General features: G+C 38.7%; 1 protein-coding gene across 2 annotated transcripts in view; it reads left to right on the top strand.

The window, feature by feature from the left end:
- PACRG (parkin coregulated) overlaps window positions 1–17340 on the top strand; it is a 308951-nt gene that overhangs the window by 166266 nt on the left and 125345 nt on the right. Inside the window, exon 4 of one of the 2 annotated variants that reach the window (XM_042473864.1) lies at window positions 1116–1265. The exons of the other annotated variant lie outside the window; for it this stretch is intronic. Coding sequence (XP_042329798.1) covers window positions 1116–1265 — 150 coding nt within the window. The remainder of the gene's footprint in view (window positions 1–1115; window positions 1266–17340) is intronic. 2 annotated transcript variants of the gene reach the window in all.

Raw genomic sequence — 17340 nt, 5'->3', positions numbered from 1 at the left:
GCGCATTACTGTTTGTTCACAACATATCTTTTCTGTTCCCCTTTCAGACCCTGACATCTATGATGTGTAGAATTTTGTAATGATCTTTTAATAGTTAGATGTTGTTTTTAAAAAATGTTTCAAAATATTGTCCACCCTTCATCTTTCCTAGACTTAAACATTAGAAAGTCTTACATAGCTTTGTAAGTGGGATTAAAATTGTCCTCTGAGAATGATGGCATTTACACCCTTATTTCCATTTACTTTGCATATGTGTAGAGACGTGGCAAAGATTAAAACCTATGATTTGTGGCATTTGCTCCCAAGCTGCATAATTTAGGAGGCAGAGGCCAATAACGTGAAGGCTTTTGCTTTCAAATTATACATTTGAAAATATGATTATTCCTGAAATACAAAGGAGAATACAATATTCTTTGCCTGTTTTTCTGAAATCCAAAATGGCATAAGGACAAAAGATATATTGAAAGCAATGGCAGCATTCAGCTGTCTTAAACTACACAAAAATTTCTCAAGTAGGCAAAATAGAATCCTTAGTTATCAGATTTGTTTGTCTTTTAAAGAAGCCTACAAGCTTTTCTTTGTAAACATTTTTCTCATTGTGTTGGCTTCTCAAACAGTAGGAATTGTTAATTGAAATGAATAAAATGATTGCCAAGCAAGCAGATACAAACAAGCTAATTGTTGCACTAGAATGTCTCTGTTGTCAACATTTGTGGGTTGCTTTTGCAATTCGATTGGTCCCATTGCTGCTTAGTGATCTTTCTTTCTTTCTTTCTTTCTTTCTTTCTTTCTTTCCCTTTTCCTCCTCCCCACCTTTTTTTTTGAACCAGTAACATAGGCAACAAGAAGGAATAATGAGCTGCCTTCTTGGGGTTAGTGAGGAGTCAGCACAAATTGTGGGAACAAATAACCGTCAGACAAGGCAGTGTTTTATAACATTGAGGCTGCAATCCATCTTTGGGTTCCTTCAAAGCTGGGCTAATAAAGGCCCACTTACAATCCCCAGCAGAGTACAGTTTAATTAAATTTGTCCATTAGAGGATTTCGCCTGCTCCCTTATACGTTCTTGAAATTAATTCTAATGTTTTCTGCTTGTCTCTTTTTGTTTATCAAAGATGCGCTGAACCTTCGAAACCGACAGGTCATCTGCATCACGCTCAAAGTCCTCCAGCACTTGGTTGTATCAGCTGACATGGTGGGGGAAGCCTTAGTGCCTTATTATCGCCAGATTCTCCCCATTTTAAACATCTTTAAGAATAAGAATGGTGAGTGATCCCAGCAGTTCTGTGTCTTGCAGGCCCTCCAGCAGAGATGTAGTTAGAATTTACTGTTGCACATAAACTCAGATATATTTTGCATCATCTCCTCTGTTATTCCACAGAGATGCAGCATCATTAACAACTTCATTTATTACTCCTTATGCACAATGCTTATTCAACACAGCACTACAGCAGTTCTACAGCCTTCCCATAATAAATCTGTTACATTTTGTAGTACTTTTTTACATGCATTGATTGCATCCCAGCCCTGCATCTTTTCTACAAACAAGTTGAGGAAACACCTTTTGATCTTCCTTTGAATTTCACTAATTGATGAAGTTTAGTAACATTGCTGTCCACTTTGGTACCCAGATTTTTAGTTGTTCATTCAGTGTTAAGGTATTTGTTGATATAAAAATATATAAAATCTTTATATTTCTGTCATCAAAAAGTGATATGTGCTCCGCTAACAAATATTTTGGTGTTTGTTTTGGGAAGTTACACAGTTTTGTGTATTTCACAGTCACAGTATGGATCTTATTTTCACTCTTTTAAAATTAGGTCTGCTTCCATTTGTTCCATGATATTATTTCTGGATTTTTAAAAATGGTTTATTGACCATTTATTTTATGCAATTTTCATTTTTTGTAAGTCAGTGCAAAATATACTAATTTAGTTGTTGAGAGTCATGCTAATAAAGACTGTATGATTCACAGGATGCACATGAAATTCCTGGTGTTTCAGTAACATGTACACTGACCTTTCTTACTTTCTGATATTTTTCATTTATATTGACATACACTATTGATTTTGTTCAGAGTTTACTTCATGGGCTGTAAAGTATATTTGATGCAGTGACACTAATCGTTACTTGGGAAGGAAAGGGGCAGAGATGTTTAACATTAGATAATAAACAAAATAATATCTGTTATACCTTTAAAAATATGGTAGAGTGTAGAAAGCTGGCAACTTAATACTGTTCTTGTCTTTTCTTTGACATCCAAATGGAATTCCAATAGAAGCAAGATTCTTCCCATTCACATGGATAGACAGTTGTATGTGTACCTTTCTTTTCATGCATGTTTGCTGGTGTTCCTTCCTAAAATGTTAATGAAAAGCAACTTCAGATCTCAAAATATATAATTAGTAATGCCTTTTCCTTTCTCTCGAAGTATTTTAAGGGCTCATTATTTTTTTAAATTGATCTTGCTATAGCTCCTACCAAAACATATAGCCTAAAAGTATGTTTTAAGTAAATTAAGTCCAGTATAGCTCTAATATACCATTATGTATTGGACAGACAATTCAAACCATGAATAAAATAACTGAAATATTAACTACTGTAATAATTATAAGTCTTATGTTGCATTATATTATTTGTTGGTTCTCTTGTTCAGAGATAACCCAATAATTACTACTACTGGTGCTGTTTTTTAATTAGAATAATGCCAAAAATATAATTACCACTTTAATCCATTCTTGCAATTAATTTGTTGTTGTTGTGTGCCTTAAGTCATTCTGACTTATGGCAACCCTATCACAGGGTTTTCTTGGCAAGATTTGTTCAGAGAAGATTTGCCATGGTCTTCCTCTGAGTCTGCCCATGTTCACCCAGTGGGTTACCATGGCCAAGCTAGGATCTGAACCCTAGTTCCAGCGTCCTGATCCAAGACCCAAAACCACTACACCACGCTGGTTCTCTTGAAATTAATATTGTACAGTACTACAATTTGGTTTAACTTTACAAAATGCTTTTTTTAAATGAACTATACAATGATAACATTGTTGTTAGCTGCCCTTGAGTCAGTTTTGACTCATGTCGACTCCGTGGATTCTTTAACTATTTCAATTTCCTCGTTGTCTAGATTGAATTTGTGCATTTCTTCTGTGGTCATTATTTTTGTTTTCTTTATGTTCAGCATCAGACCTGCCTTTGCACTTTCATCTTTGTCCTTCCTTATTAACTGTTTCAATTCCTGAATGTCTTCTGCTAATATTATGGTGTCGTTTGCATATCTTAGATTGTTTATGTTGCTTCCTCCTATCTTCATTCCTCCTTTTTCTAATTCTAATTCTACTTTTCTCGTGATGTTTTCAGCATATAAATTAAACAAGTAAGGTGATAGGATGCAACCTTGCCTGACCTCTTTGCCTATTGAGAACCACTCTGTTTCCCTGAATTCTGTTCTGATGGTGACTTCTTGTCCTTGGTACAGATTACTCATCAAACTATAAGATGTAGTTGCATGCCTATGTCTTTGAGTGCATTCCATAGCTTTTTATAATTTATACAGTCAAATGGCTGTAGTCTATAAAACTATAAAAAAAACCTTTAAAAAAATGAAAGTGTTGTTGTTTAAATAATGGGCCCTCGTTGTGTAAACTGAGTTTCATGAAAGTGCCAGAGGTAAATGAATGTTTAGAAGAAATAAAATGCATGTTATGCTTTTAAGGCAAAAGACAGAATTTATGGTAGAGTACCAAAGGAAATCTTCAAAGCTAAGCATGAAGCACTGTTAAGTGTTGTGCTGTATGGATATTAGAATGAGCAGATTAGAAATCAGTTTGATAAGTGTTCAACAGTGGTACCAGACTAAGCAAACATTTTTTGTTTTTGTTTTGCATAACATAGCCAACAAGCAAAAATGTTGTTGATCTCCTTTAACAATTACAGTGGTGCCTCGGGTTACGAAAATAATTCGTTCCGCGGCCGCTTTCGTAACCCGAAAAGCCTTCGTAAGCCGAAAACCCATAGGCGCTAATGGGGAAAAAAGCCGCGGCTCTGCCGCGGCTCCATTTAAAATAGCGCCGGAGTTTTTTCGTAACCCGAAAAAACTTTCGTAACCCGAAACAATAAATCCCTATGGGATTTTTTCGTATCCCGAAAAATTCGTAACCTGGGTATTTCGTATCCCGAGGTACCACTGTATTATATGTTGTCAAACAAAAGCAGTCTCAATTATTTTGTAGATTTATGAAGCAAAAACATTGTCATTAATTTATCTTAATTAGTAATGATCAATAATAGCTTGTGAATTACTGTGTAAATTAAATGGTTCAGAATATTTTGATGCAAAAGCCTATCAACTTCAGCAGCATACAGAATGAAAGGCACATTCATTTTAATCTATTTAAATTGTGAGTGCGTCTATGGCCTGAAGCAGACAGGTCAAAAGGACAATGCCAGGACCACACCAACCCCAGTCATGCGAGGACTGTGGCAACCACATGGGTCCAGTTCAGATCCAGGCTAGTGCTGTGGTCCTGATCCAGGCCGCCAGAAGGAGCAGATTTCATCAGCTCCTTTTTAGCCCAGTTGTTCTTGCTTGGCATGGCATTGTGTGTTTTAGCCTATGTTACACAGTTACACCAGTTTGATATCTGAAACTGTCATGGCTCCATCCCAAGAATCCTGGGATTTGTACTTTTTGAAGCAAAAATATTGTTCTTCTAGAGAACATTATGAAGCAAAAACATTGTTGTTCTAGAGAGCAATATTGCTGTGGTTCTAGTGAGAGAATTCTAAGTACCTTGCTGTTACCAGCATTGATGCCTTAAAATCCTAAATGTGTATGACTTTTCTTCTGATGACCCTATGCAGAGAGCCTGATGGGATACCTGACGTAGAGTTCTCCATCACTGCAAGACGGACAGGTCACGTAGGCTATTGAAATATAGATCAAAGAGGCCCAGATAGGAGTTGCCAACAGAAAAGAGTCATTTACACCTCGAGGCCTATTATGGCCCAGGATGCTTTGCCAGCCAGAAACCATTCTCACCTTGAAGACTTATATAGATCAAGCAATCTTTAATATGTAGATTTGGCTTTGCTTTGAAATGTGGAAACAACTCTTCGCCTGAGGCAATATTTTGCCTATTTAAGGTCCCTCAAATCTTTTGTCTATGTTCCATGTTAGAATTCAGACAGGCTTCATGTCAGTCTGAGTTCTGATATAGTTCCATTCCACTCCCCCTCCTTCCTTCCCCTCCGTGTTGCTGAGTCTTCATCAATCTGGACCTGGAGCACTAAAATTAATTGTCCAATGAAAAATAATCAAGGCACAAATCAACAACAAAAAGGATTTGGGAAAGTGTTTCAACATTGACCATCTCTGTATTGCTGTAACATTGCCAAACTACAAAACCCAGGATTCCATGAGATGAAGCTATTGCAGTTAAACTAGGAAGAAACCGCTATAACTGTGCAGTGCAAATATCCTTTTCCTGAGGACCTGAAAAACAAGCTCTCTCTATCTCCCTTTTTTTTTTTTTTTGGACCAAAGACAACCACTACTGATCATTACAATGCAGCTTGTTTCTCTTTGAGATAGATGTGAAAGTATGGTTCAATGTACAGAAAACAGTAACTTTGCAAAGAGCCAGAAGAACTGAAGGTGCTAATGCATGCCAAATTGTGTAATATCCAAGTATCTTCTGCCAAGTGTTTTTGTTTTTGTTTTGTTTGTTTGTTTTTACTTCTGCAATCTGTACTTTGCATGCATTACTTTTTGACATTTCATCTCTGGGATAGTTGGGGACAAATGTTCCTACCCTGCCTTTCAGCAAAATATTTATTTATTCTGATGTTGCAATACAAACTTACTTGGTGAATCCAGTGTGAATTGAAATAGCTCAATGACTCAATCTAGATTCTGAAAGCATTAGTTTAAACACATCATGTTAAAGTCAGTCACACTAACTCCAGCCATAACTCAATAATCTAATTAGGACTTGCTTTCCACAAAACCTTCAAGGAACTATGTAGTTTATATTGTAATCTTCTCTGTAAATTTAGTAGTTTGTAGCATGTCATCTGATGACAGGATTGTTCTGCAAAATAGCATATACTTTTGGTTTACCTATGAGAATTTTAAAACTCCAAGTTCATTAAAGTGGATATATTTTCCTCCTCACTATTTATACAATCAAAGTGCATCCATGCAAAGCAGAGTTTTTTTCAGTAGTTGGTGAAAGCTTTTTTTTGTCCTGCTAGGCTGTCACATGTCCTTATGGCATGACTGTCACTCCCCATTTCTTTACAAAAAGTCATATTTCTTGCCAAAAAAACATCTCCAGCTGCGGAAAGAACATTTAAATGGCAAATTGCTCTCTCCACATATTTTACTTCTGTCTTGTGGCCTAAATGGAATGGCGGTGGTTCATGATAAACTGGATGATTAATTTTATGTATGGGAAGGTAGATGTTGGCTTGAAATATACCTTTTAGACATTAGCCATTCTACAAAAAGAGAACTGTACCCCATTTCTGCTGTAAGTTAAAATTGTTTAGATAAATGTCAGTAGTCTTGAAGAGCTGAGAATATTTATTCCTCAAAAGAACACTGAAGAGGAAAGTGACCAAGACAATTCTAATTTACTTAGGAGAATTGCATTTATCTTTCAGTTTTCACTACTGGTCTAAAAACAGATGTGAGGTATAGGTGTGCTGAGTTCTTGATTTAAGATGGTTAAAAATCTAGCAGGTCACAGTGTTCAGCAATTTAATTCCAAGACTGTGCAATCTTTCATTTAAAAAAAATGGAAGAGGGGATCTTTTGTACTTGAAAAAGAAAAGAATACTAGAAAGAAACCTGGAGTGTAAATTGTGTACAGACATTCTTTAATATATGAAATTATGGTTAGTTTCTTGTTGCTGTTTCTTGTTTTTGTCTTAACCACCTCTCCCCCCTATAAATTGTTTGTTTTTACCTGGTCCATTGTGTCCATAACATGATCCCTCTCAGAAAGTTCTAAATCCTGCTGTACCTGTTTAATTGATAGCTTTATTTGTCATACAGGTCTATAAATATTGACTTACAAATCTGATCCACCCAATTCAGTGAGATTAACTCAGGTGTATGCAGTTATTAAAAAAAGGTAAAGGTTTCCCCTTTGACAGGATTGTCTAGTTGCATCCAACTGTAGGGGTCTGTTACTAATCAGGGGGGAGCCAGTGTTGTCAAAGATGTTCATGGTCATGTGGCCAGCATGACTATAAAAACTGAGTTGCATGGAATGCTGTTACCTTCCCACTGAAGTGGTACCTATTTACAGTGGTACCTCGGGATACGAAATACCCAGGTTACGAAATTTTCGGGATACGAAAAAATCCCATAGGGAATTATTGTTTCGGGTTACGAATGTTTTTTCGGGTTACGAAAAAACTTTTGGTGCTTTTTTCGGCTTTTTCGCACGGAATCGCGGCTTTTCCCCATTAGCGCCTATGACAATTCGGCTTACGAAGGCTTTTCGGGTTACGAAAGCGGCCGCGTTACGAATTAATTTCGTAACCCGAGGCACCACTGTATCTACTTGCACCTTTACATACTTTGAAACTGCTAGGTTGACAGAAACTGGAATTAGTGACAAAAGGTCACTCCATGAGGTTGGGTCTCAAACTGCCAATCTGCCAAGGTTGTTATCGTCAGAGTCACTGTCTTAACCGCTAAGCCACCATGTCCCATATGCAGTTATAACTTTCATCAATTTTCCTAAGTATCAATTCAAGATTATCTAGGTTTGTTTAGTCAGCAGTGTCACAGTACCTGAGATTTCAAGGCCCAAAGCTGAGATCAGCCCTTTTTAAGGTTGCAGAGCTGTTTTCACTGTGGTGGGGCAGGCAAGGGTTGAAGGTGAGGTTGGCACTGCATCTGGGTCAGCTGATTGTGGATGGGCATGACGGCAAGGAGACTTAGATGTAACCCAGGGGACATGTTAATACAACACTGAGCTTAGGGGGATCTTCTCCCCCCCAGAAGACATGACCAATAGCTGAAACAGTTGTCACTATTCCTGCTAGAGCTTGCATCCCACATAGCCTTATCTAAAGCACACATGACATATGGAGTGTTTTTTTAGGCCCATGGTGCTGCTGGAGCACGTGGAAAGCTTTTCACTAGATTTTTGAGAGTTTTTTTGGGGGGGGGATGGTAGATATTGCACTGTTGCCACCAGGTTTTATGAAACAAGAAGGTTCCTGGGTGTTGACACTGGCACCCCACTCCCTTGCCTTATTCCAAATTCGTGACATACCCAAGTGAATCTACTCAACGTATCTAACCAGTCTCCTTTTTTTATCCTGGCTTTGGGGCAACACACATACAAACATCAGAGTGACTAGGATCTAAAGTCACCTCACATACAAAAGTGAAACTTTCTCCTCCTTCAGTGCCATTTTTGTTGAGTTATCTCAGGAGAAGCGGAGCAGTCCATCCAGCACCCTGAGGCCTGGCAACCCTAACTTATAACATACATCCCTGCTTGTAACAACATACTGTGTTACATTTGAAGAATTATAACACTTCCTATTTATTACTGCTGTATAATTTGATTAATTTCTTAGATGGAAATGCAGTATTAGCCTGTACCAAATAGAACAAACTCACCATGATTAATTTAAAGTTATTAATACTTAGCTGTTCTTTCTGATGTGCTAATAGTCTAATTTGTTCAGCATCTTAGATGCCTGGAAAAAAAAGAAAAGGGAAGAGAAAGTCTACCATGTCAGAGGACATGCACCCTTCAACAGCATCAAGACATTAATAGCCTAGTGAAAGTACCAGAGTACGGGTACAGAATTTGCTCTTTAGAACATAAGCAATTTGTAACAATTGCTAGCCAAATGATATGTTGAAAAGGATATAACTACCTAGAGCATAATCTGGCATTATGACTTAGGCAGCAGGACTTTCTCCAAACTCTCTCAAGCATATTTTGAAAGTGTACTATTGCTGCCAATCATTGCACTTCTTAGGAACAGATTTGCCCACAATGGTTTTAAGAACTGACTGCATATGCAACATGATCACACATTTATTTTAGGAGTCCTTTTGGAAAACAGGTTACGTGATTTACAAGAAGTTATGTTTATTTTCTGCACAGTTCTTCACTTTTCATGAATGTTTGTAAACAAATATGTTACATTCTAGGAGGACATATGGTTTCAAATTTGCTTCACTTCTTAAAGTGATATATTTCTGTGTAAAATCTGTAGTGCAACCTTGTCTTCGTTTAATTATTCAAATGGGTTGCATTTATTTGTCACACATATTTTGAATTAATGTACTCAATTAAGATTCTGTTCTAGGGAGAATATGTCTGTGAAAGACAGTACAAAATTTCTAAGCTCTGGAAATTGGTTCCGCTGTATTTGCACCTGGCTTTCAGATTTTTACAAGATAAAAACAAGAAACAGAGTTAGCTGAGAACATCAAAGGGAAAATCTTTATTCCATCCCCACTTCTATCCAGTTCCAATTCTTTGTTATATGTTTAATCTTGAAATGTTCCCTTGGATTGTTGTATTCATACTGAACACAATCAGTTTATCCCTCATACAGTTTCAGATGCAGCTATATTGCTCAAAGTGATTTCAGACTCACCAAATCTTTTTCTGCATAATCTTTTAGTGAGATTGTGGAGATCAATGAGATGTCAGTAAGAGTTATTTGAATGTTTAATAAATGCTGTTCAGGAATTTACTTGAACACATATAGGGTAAAACTGGTAACAAGGATGTGAATGGCAGGTAAGCCCTGCTTCCCAATATCTCTGAGTGTCAATATATAAGTTAGATCTTTGTTCATTGCATATAGTGGTCTGAAGAAACATTCATGTTCAGCTGAATGTTGTGGGGTGGGGGGGGGGGGCATGAGCAGGAAGCCAATTTTTTCTGGGTTGCCATCCTGTAACCATGTTGAGTCAAACGCAGTTACAGAGTCAGCTTTAGTCTTTTGCACTCAACATGTGATCATGTCTAATTTCTTTCCAAGTGTTTTTGATGTTGGAAACAGGGCTTATGTGCACATTTATGTCCCCATCTATTGTTTTAATGTTCAATCAAACATTTGATCAGGACTATAGAATGGCAGCAAAGAGCACAAAACCTGAGCATATGGAGCAGAAAACCTTGAGTTATGGATGTGACTGCTGCACATATAAACCCCACCCCCAAATATCCCCAAGCACCTAGATAGACCTTGGTATGTTCACCACAACAGTTTTAAAGTATCCATGTTCAGCTTTTGGCTGAACATGGATACTGAATTCTTGTGATTGTGGTGGTGCTAGGTATGTGAGGATGTCTGTTCCCATTTTTATCACAAATCCAAAGTGACTATAGCACATTGGTGGAAAGAATTCCATAAGCTATTGAGCAAAGAGTTCAAAGAACAAAAATTATTTCCTACCACTGTAATTGCAATTAATGTTGATTTAAGCACAATTATTTGTTTTTATTTGTTTTTATCTTTGTTTTTTGTTTGTTTTTTGTTTTTGTTTTAAACACTATTCTCACCATTATACCCATATGTACACAGTGGACAGAGTTTCCCAGATCAGTGAAATTTCAGAGGTTCAAGGGTCTTGCTTCAGTCCAAGGATGTTGATTCTTTCTTTACATCACACGCTTCCTATCTTCGACTTTCTTTCTCCCACTATAGATACACACACAGTATATTTCTGCTCACTACAGTTTTTTGCTGGCTGATACACTGCTAGCATTCATTCCATGACCTTTGGACCTATATGTGAAAATTGTGATGCATCAAATACACCAATCGCAAGTACTATTCTGGTTTGTCGACAAAAATGATGGAGAAATTACTATATCCCTTTCTAATCTTGTCCCATGATCAATTTGATTCACTGAGCACATACACACATATGTGCCCTATAGTCTTCAGTTATATCGCCTTGCTTTCATTTTCAGATATGGAATTTTGTTATGCCTTCTCTGCCAATCTGAAGAAGTTACCATTGAAATTGTTATTTCTGTTGTGGGCATTTAAGGGTCATTTTTTAAAGAAAAAAAATAGATAAAATGTTATTAAATGGTGCAAAACTGCTGTGGTAATTCATTTTCTTGAATGCTCCTCGTGCTGGACTAGGATGCTGAGAGACCAAGGTTCAAATTCCTACTTGGCCATGGAAACCCACTTGGTGACTTTGGGCTAGTCACATTCTCTCAGTTCAGAGGAAGGCAAAAGCAAACCCCCTCTCAACAAACTTTGCCAAGAAAACCCCATGAAAGGGTCCCCTTAGACTCACCATAAATAGGAAATGATTTGAAGGCACACAGCAACAAAACTAAAAATATCTTTGTACACTTGTAAACCATATAGTTGGTTATTTTAAAAAAAACTAGATCACACCAACACTAAAAATTAGGAACATATCTCATGTTTCTACTAGAGTTATTCCAATAAAAATGAAAACAGTTGATACACTGAGAAGTAATGTGTTTCTCTTTAAAGATATCTCAAAACTGAAACTCTGAATGATAAGTAGGTCTGCAGTTTTTTTTTTAAAGCACAAATAAATATTGGCAAATCGTTTAGAAACCATCTGGAATTGAGAAGCAGAAATAAGCAGGTGCCATAGAAACTTGTGACAGTCCTTTATGACAAAATGACCGTTTCCAGTCAGTGTAGGCTTTTGACTACAACCTGAAATTATTTGACTTTTTCCAGCACCAAGGTATCAGGCAGCTAAAGGAACATCAAGGCTTTTGACAGTTCTGTTATGAAAGGTTTAATGTTTTCTGAATGTCAGTTCCAAAGTTAGTCAGAAACTTGAAAGTAATGTTGAGGAACTATTACATATTAATCTGCAGCTGAGGAATTCTGCATGAGCTCGGGGGAAAGCTCATTCCCTGCACTAGGAATCTATTTTCCTTTCCTTCTTTCCCCTTTCATCCCCAGCCTTCCTCTCACCCCTAATTTCTTCCCTCACTTATGTTCTGTGTTATTCCCTTTTGGGTGTGTGTGTGAGAGAAAGAGAGTAGATCTGAATCCTCTAAACTTTAATATTTTCTATTTGTAATAATCAACAGATATGAAATTGTACAAGTTCCCATATTCATATTTTCCATTTGACAAAATTGACATGTCCCTGTCTTAGGTCTTTGTAGCATCCACCACAAGGCACGGCAACATTTAATTTGCACCAGTTCTTGTCTTTAGTTGTTTCAACATGAAGATGATTTCATTCATTTAAATATTGCCCGTAACGTAAAATGCAAACTCAGTGTAAATTTTGCTGTGAGGCATTAGAGGTATATGTAGCACAATCTTGTAAACTTGTAATAGTTTTGCATCTTTTAATGGCTTGATACAAAGTCAACATGTAATTTTTCACATAGTAGCTTCTCTACCCTTATCTTTGCATAAGGTTCACATGGTTGTTCACATTGTTGTTCATATAATTGTTTAACTACCATGGACATTAAATTCACACACACACACACACACACACACGTAAATTATAAATTAAACATCTTTACAACATGTGTTCTACTAGGGAAGGTGTTAAGGGGGAGATATAAAGATATAGAAGGGAAAGTGCTTGAAACTGACGAGTGTCACAAAGCTAAAACTGGGAAAGAGCCTGAAATTTACCTAAAGCCTATCCTTCTCACATTTGAAGATGGAAAAGATTTGAAGAATATGAAAAAGATGGAATTTCCCTCCAGCTTTTTCCAAAGCTTTACAAATTTGCAAAGTGTGTGATGAGATTTGTTGTCTGCTAATCCACTGTTATAGATGGGGAGCATGCCAGGAAAGGAGGAAGACAAACAGTGACCAGTTTGAGATGTCATTAGTGTATAGCCTGTTTCTGTCCTGTGAGGATGGGCACTGTAGGATCATAATGGGGGCACATTTGGCAATTGCCATGATAGACATTCTTCCATATCACTAAGAATAGGAAAGCCTCAAGACTACAAAGAGTGTAGTATGGACCACATCACACCATGTTCAGAGGCAGCTTCATATTTTGCATAATACCTTACTTGGCACAGTTTTCATGTAAAGATGTGTCAGAATACAGCACTACCAAAAGACATTTTATGCTGACGTTTTGTTTTCCTTTTGATGGAATTTTTCAATTTTGTACTTGCCATCCAGAATGATTAGTCTTTCAGCTCCAACAAGCAGTCATAATTACATTTAAAGCCTTTTTATCTCCAGAGTTCTGCAAATCATGGAGAAATTGATATGTATTCAAATGCATGTTATGACACCTGTTTTGCTGGAAAATGCTGAGTTATTTGGGTTAGATATAGAGAGAGGGAGAGAAAGAGAACTGAAATAAGATACAAAAATATGTACATTTGTACTCTCCATAGGTTGTTCTTGTAGTTTCTAAAAACCCATTAAGCCATTTATTCCTTGTCATGACTAGGCAAAACAGAGATATGCCAGAAAACAAAAACAAGTTCTAAAAATACAGTGGGCCCTCCGTAACTGCAGATTTGCCATCCACGGATTTAAGCCTGAGGGGCTGGCAGAGGAGGATGAAGGAAGAACGGCTGCGGTGGTGGCGGAGGGGGGGGAGAGGGAGACGAAGAAGAGGAGGAGGAAGGAAGAACAGCTTGCAGCAGCAGATGGGACTCAATGGGGGAAGGAAGAGGAGGAAGAGGAAAGAAGAATGGCCACGGTGGTGGCCAGCGGGAGAGAAGGAGAGCAGAAGGAGGAATAATAATAATAATAATAATAATAATAATAATAATAATAATAATAATAATAATAATAATAGGATTTATTTATATACCGCCCAATCACTGGGAATCTGAGCGGTTTACAACAGAGAGGATAATAGACGGTTCCCTGCCCGCAGGCTTACAATCTAAAAGACACGACACAAAAGGAAAAGGGAATGGTGAGGAGGGGAGGGGATCAGGTCCAGCAGTTCTTCTCTCCCTCAGAGACCTGGACCAAGGCAGATGGACCGGAGGGAGGGCTGGAAAAAGAGGTAACCACAACTGTGTGGCAGCCATGGCAGTGGGAAGAGGAGGAGAAAACAGCCCCCTGCCATAATGAGAGGGGCTTCTCACTTCAGGTGGCCGGGATGTGTGTATCAAAGTATTCTTGTCCCCAATGGTAGCACGGCCACATGGCCGAACCACCATAGAGTACTATGGGAATTGAACATCACTGATTTTACTATCCATGGGGAGGAGGTCCCCCATGGATACCAAGGGCCCACCAGCTAAGCAGACTAGTCAGGATAGCATGGGACAAGCCTGTGCTATCTTGGCCCAGTCCTAACCCAGATAGATCCTCTGGCCAGCACAGGGCAGGTGGATGTTTACTCACCCACCCCTGCACCATGAACCTGTTACTATTGTATGCCCCTTACCTTCCTCTACCATTGCCACTACTCAGAAGACCCCTGTTGCTACATCTGATGTGAAAACAGGGCACCTGGCTACACCCACATGGCCAAATGCCCTGTTTCTACATCAGACAGTGATTCTTGGGTCAGTTCTTTGCTATTCTGTGCTAAGATTTTCCTTTGGAAGCTAGGGATATCTAAAAGGATTTATACAACCCTGAACAAATGTGAGCCCACTCACTCTATGACCAGCACAGTTTTCAGTCAAATCTATTTTAGGATAGACACCTTGTACTTCTCTCTTCTCCCACCCGCATGCCTCATTATGTTCTGAAAAGGTAATACATGTCCCTCCCTCTGTGTGTATATATATAGTTTTATTTTTTAAAAAACAGTTCTTTGTCTCAGAAGGACAGTGTTTAGGCAGAAAGTCTGGGCCAGTCAGTTGCTTTACTCTGATGTACCCCACAAAATAAAGTAGAGATCTGCATATGTTGCCTTGAGCTCAACAGTGGAATATTTGTGTACAAGGCCTGTATATTTTCAGTTTAACTATATATTTTTGTGTATTGTTCCTAGCACAATTGACAGAAATTTAGGTGTTAAATCATGAAATATTTAATTCAATAATATTTTTCATATCAGTGAAATAGCTATTTACTGATGTAATTAACAAAATTAGTTCAATATTTTTGTTGCTAATTCTGTACTTAAAGTGATAGGCAGCTTACAAATAGTTTTGGATAAGTTTAGGAACTAACTAGACAGGCCGGATACCACAGGCCAATCCCATGGTATCCTGTCCACAGTTTCCACCCAGGTCAGTCCCCAACCTGGTGCAATGATGGGCAGGTGTTTACACACCCTCATGCCATCATGCTGTGTATCTGTACACCCCCTCCCTCTGCCTCTCTCACATCCTTACAGCCCCCACTGTGGCCTGTAAGGGTGGTAATGGGCTGCCTGGCTACAGCTATGTGGTTAAATGCAGACATGGTGGTGGCAGGTGCTTGGGGCTATCCAGTCTACCAGTTATTGCTTTCAAGTTTCCAGGAATCTTGGCAACAAAGAGCCCGTCTTTTTAGACCTGATTGCCTCTTTCGGCCAGGATCAGTCTAGGACCTCCAGACTAAATGGAGTGGCCAATGCCAGCATGGTGTTAATGGTCTGTGTCATCTGGAAAGGATGATGCCAGGCCAGAAGGAACACAAGCCTTTTGGCCCATGCATACAGCCCCACAGACATATATCCTAGCACTGTGTGTAGAGAAAATTCCAGTTTTCAGTACCGATTTATTTCAGATACCTTAGAAATGTGGATCAGTTTTATTACTTTATTGTGAAGTACAGTGGTGCCTCGGGTTACGAAATTAATTCGTTCCGCCATTCCCTTCGTAACGCGAAAATTTCGTAACCCGAAATAGCTTTCCATTAGCGCTGGAAGCCTATAGCATTTGAATTTCGCGCCGAAATGAATTTTGTAACCCGAAAAATATTTCGTAACCCGAAACAGTTTTTGCCAATCCAACTTTTTCGTATCCCGGAAATTTCGTAACCCGCGCATTTCGTATCCCGAGGTACCACTGTAATATTATGAGACCACTTTGTGATGAAGCTAGCTGTGATACTCTTCATATGAATGTATTTTTTTTTGTTCCAAATCTCTGGAAGTCATTCTAAAACATTAGCATTGCACACATACTTGATCCCAAGTGATGAACTAGATTGGGAACATTATTCCCTGTTCACTTCCAGGAAAGCAAATACATTGGGATTTCTCTTTCAGAATTTAGGCAGGTTATAGACTGCCGCTTTGAGGCGGTCTGCTGCCATCGCCGTTTGCTCCGTAAGGGAGCCGTCGCAGCCACACCGCGCGGCTCCCTTATGGAGCAAAAAAGAAGCTCCAAAATGGAGCTTCTTTCTGTGGCACCCTAATGACGTCGCGAGGCGCCGCTGGCGCACTTGCAACATCATTAGCGCCGCGACACGTTCGGACGCACAGCATCCGAAATGTAAAGATGACGCCGGCCGTGTGGAACAGCCGGCAGCATATTGTACGGACAGAGTCCGTATTAGACCCAGGGGCGTCTAGAAGAGATGCCCCTTTTGTAAAATGGGACCGACCTGCGGACGTCCCAAGTGGCAGTCTATAACCCGCCATTGTTTTGTTTAATAGTTAGTTAATAGCTATAGAAAAAGGAATACCTGCTCTAGGTATTAATAGGCTTTATCACAGAGTATTTTAAAAGTAGGTGATAACTACAGTCTTAGAGAAACACTGAAAAGGATCTGTTAGTTGACAGGATTATGACATCACTGCTCAGCTCTTTCAGATACTGCTAAAAAGTCTGCAGCTATTAAATTGGGTTTTCACCTTCTCTACTGCTTATTTTGATAGCTCTGCAGTAACATATCAGGTCCTGAAATCCTGTCAGTTCCTTAACATTGTATGTTGGTCTTTTAGGTAGTGGGAGAATGTGGCAGCAGGTGGTGGTGAGGGCTTTCTGCCTCCAGCTTCTGTTACTGAGCTTGACTTCCCCTGTGTTTCTTTAAGCTTTTCTTGATCAATTTGCTATTGCAGGATGTCTAAAAATGTTATTTTGATACATGAGATCTTTCAAAAAGGAAGAAACTGCAGTCTTTATTTGGAGGACTTTTTCTCATTTCTTGGGACTTAGGAAGGGGTGAGGACATAGGAAGACATCTTGGGATGACAGGAAGGGATGGCATCCAGAGGTGAATCTGAGTGAAAGTAGAAGTCACAGTTTGTGCATATTTTGTATGTGTTGTTTGTGATCTTGGTAGCTGCAGGGGCAAACCTCATGGGCTGGGGGAATAAGGGGTGAGAGCAATACAGGAGAGTGGTCGATGAACTGTAGAGTAAGTGTGTACTCCCCTTTTGTTTTTGAATGCAAGAGTGATGATGATGATGATGATGATGATGATGATGATGATGATGATGATGATGAT

Source organism: Sceloporus undulatus, chromosome 1 (assembly GCF_019175285.1).
Source record: "Sceloporus undulatus isolate JIND9_A2432 ecotype Alabama chromosome 1, SceUnd_v1.1, whole genome shotgun sequence".
Classification (NCBI taxonomy): Eukaryota; Metazoa; Chordata; class Lepidosauria; order Squamata; family Phrynosomatidae; genus Sceloporus; species Sceloporus undulatus.
This window is presented reverse-complemented; position numbering and strand designations above follow the sequence as displayed.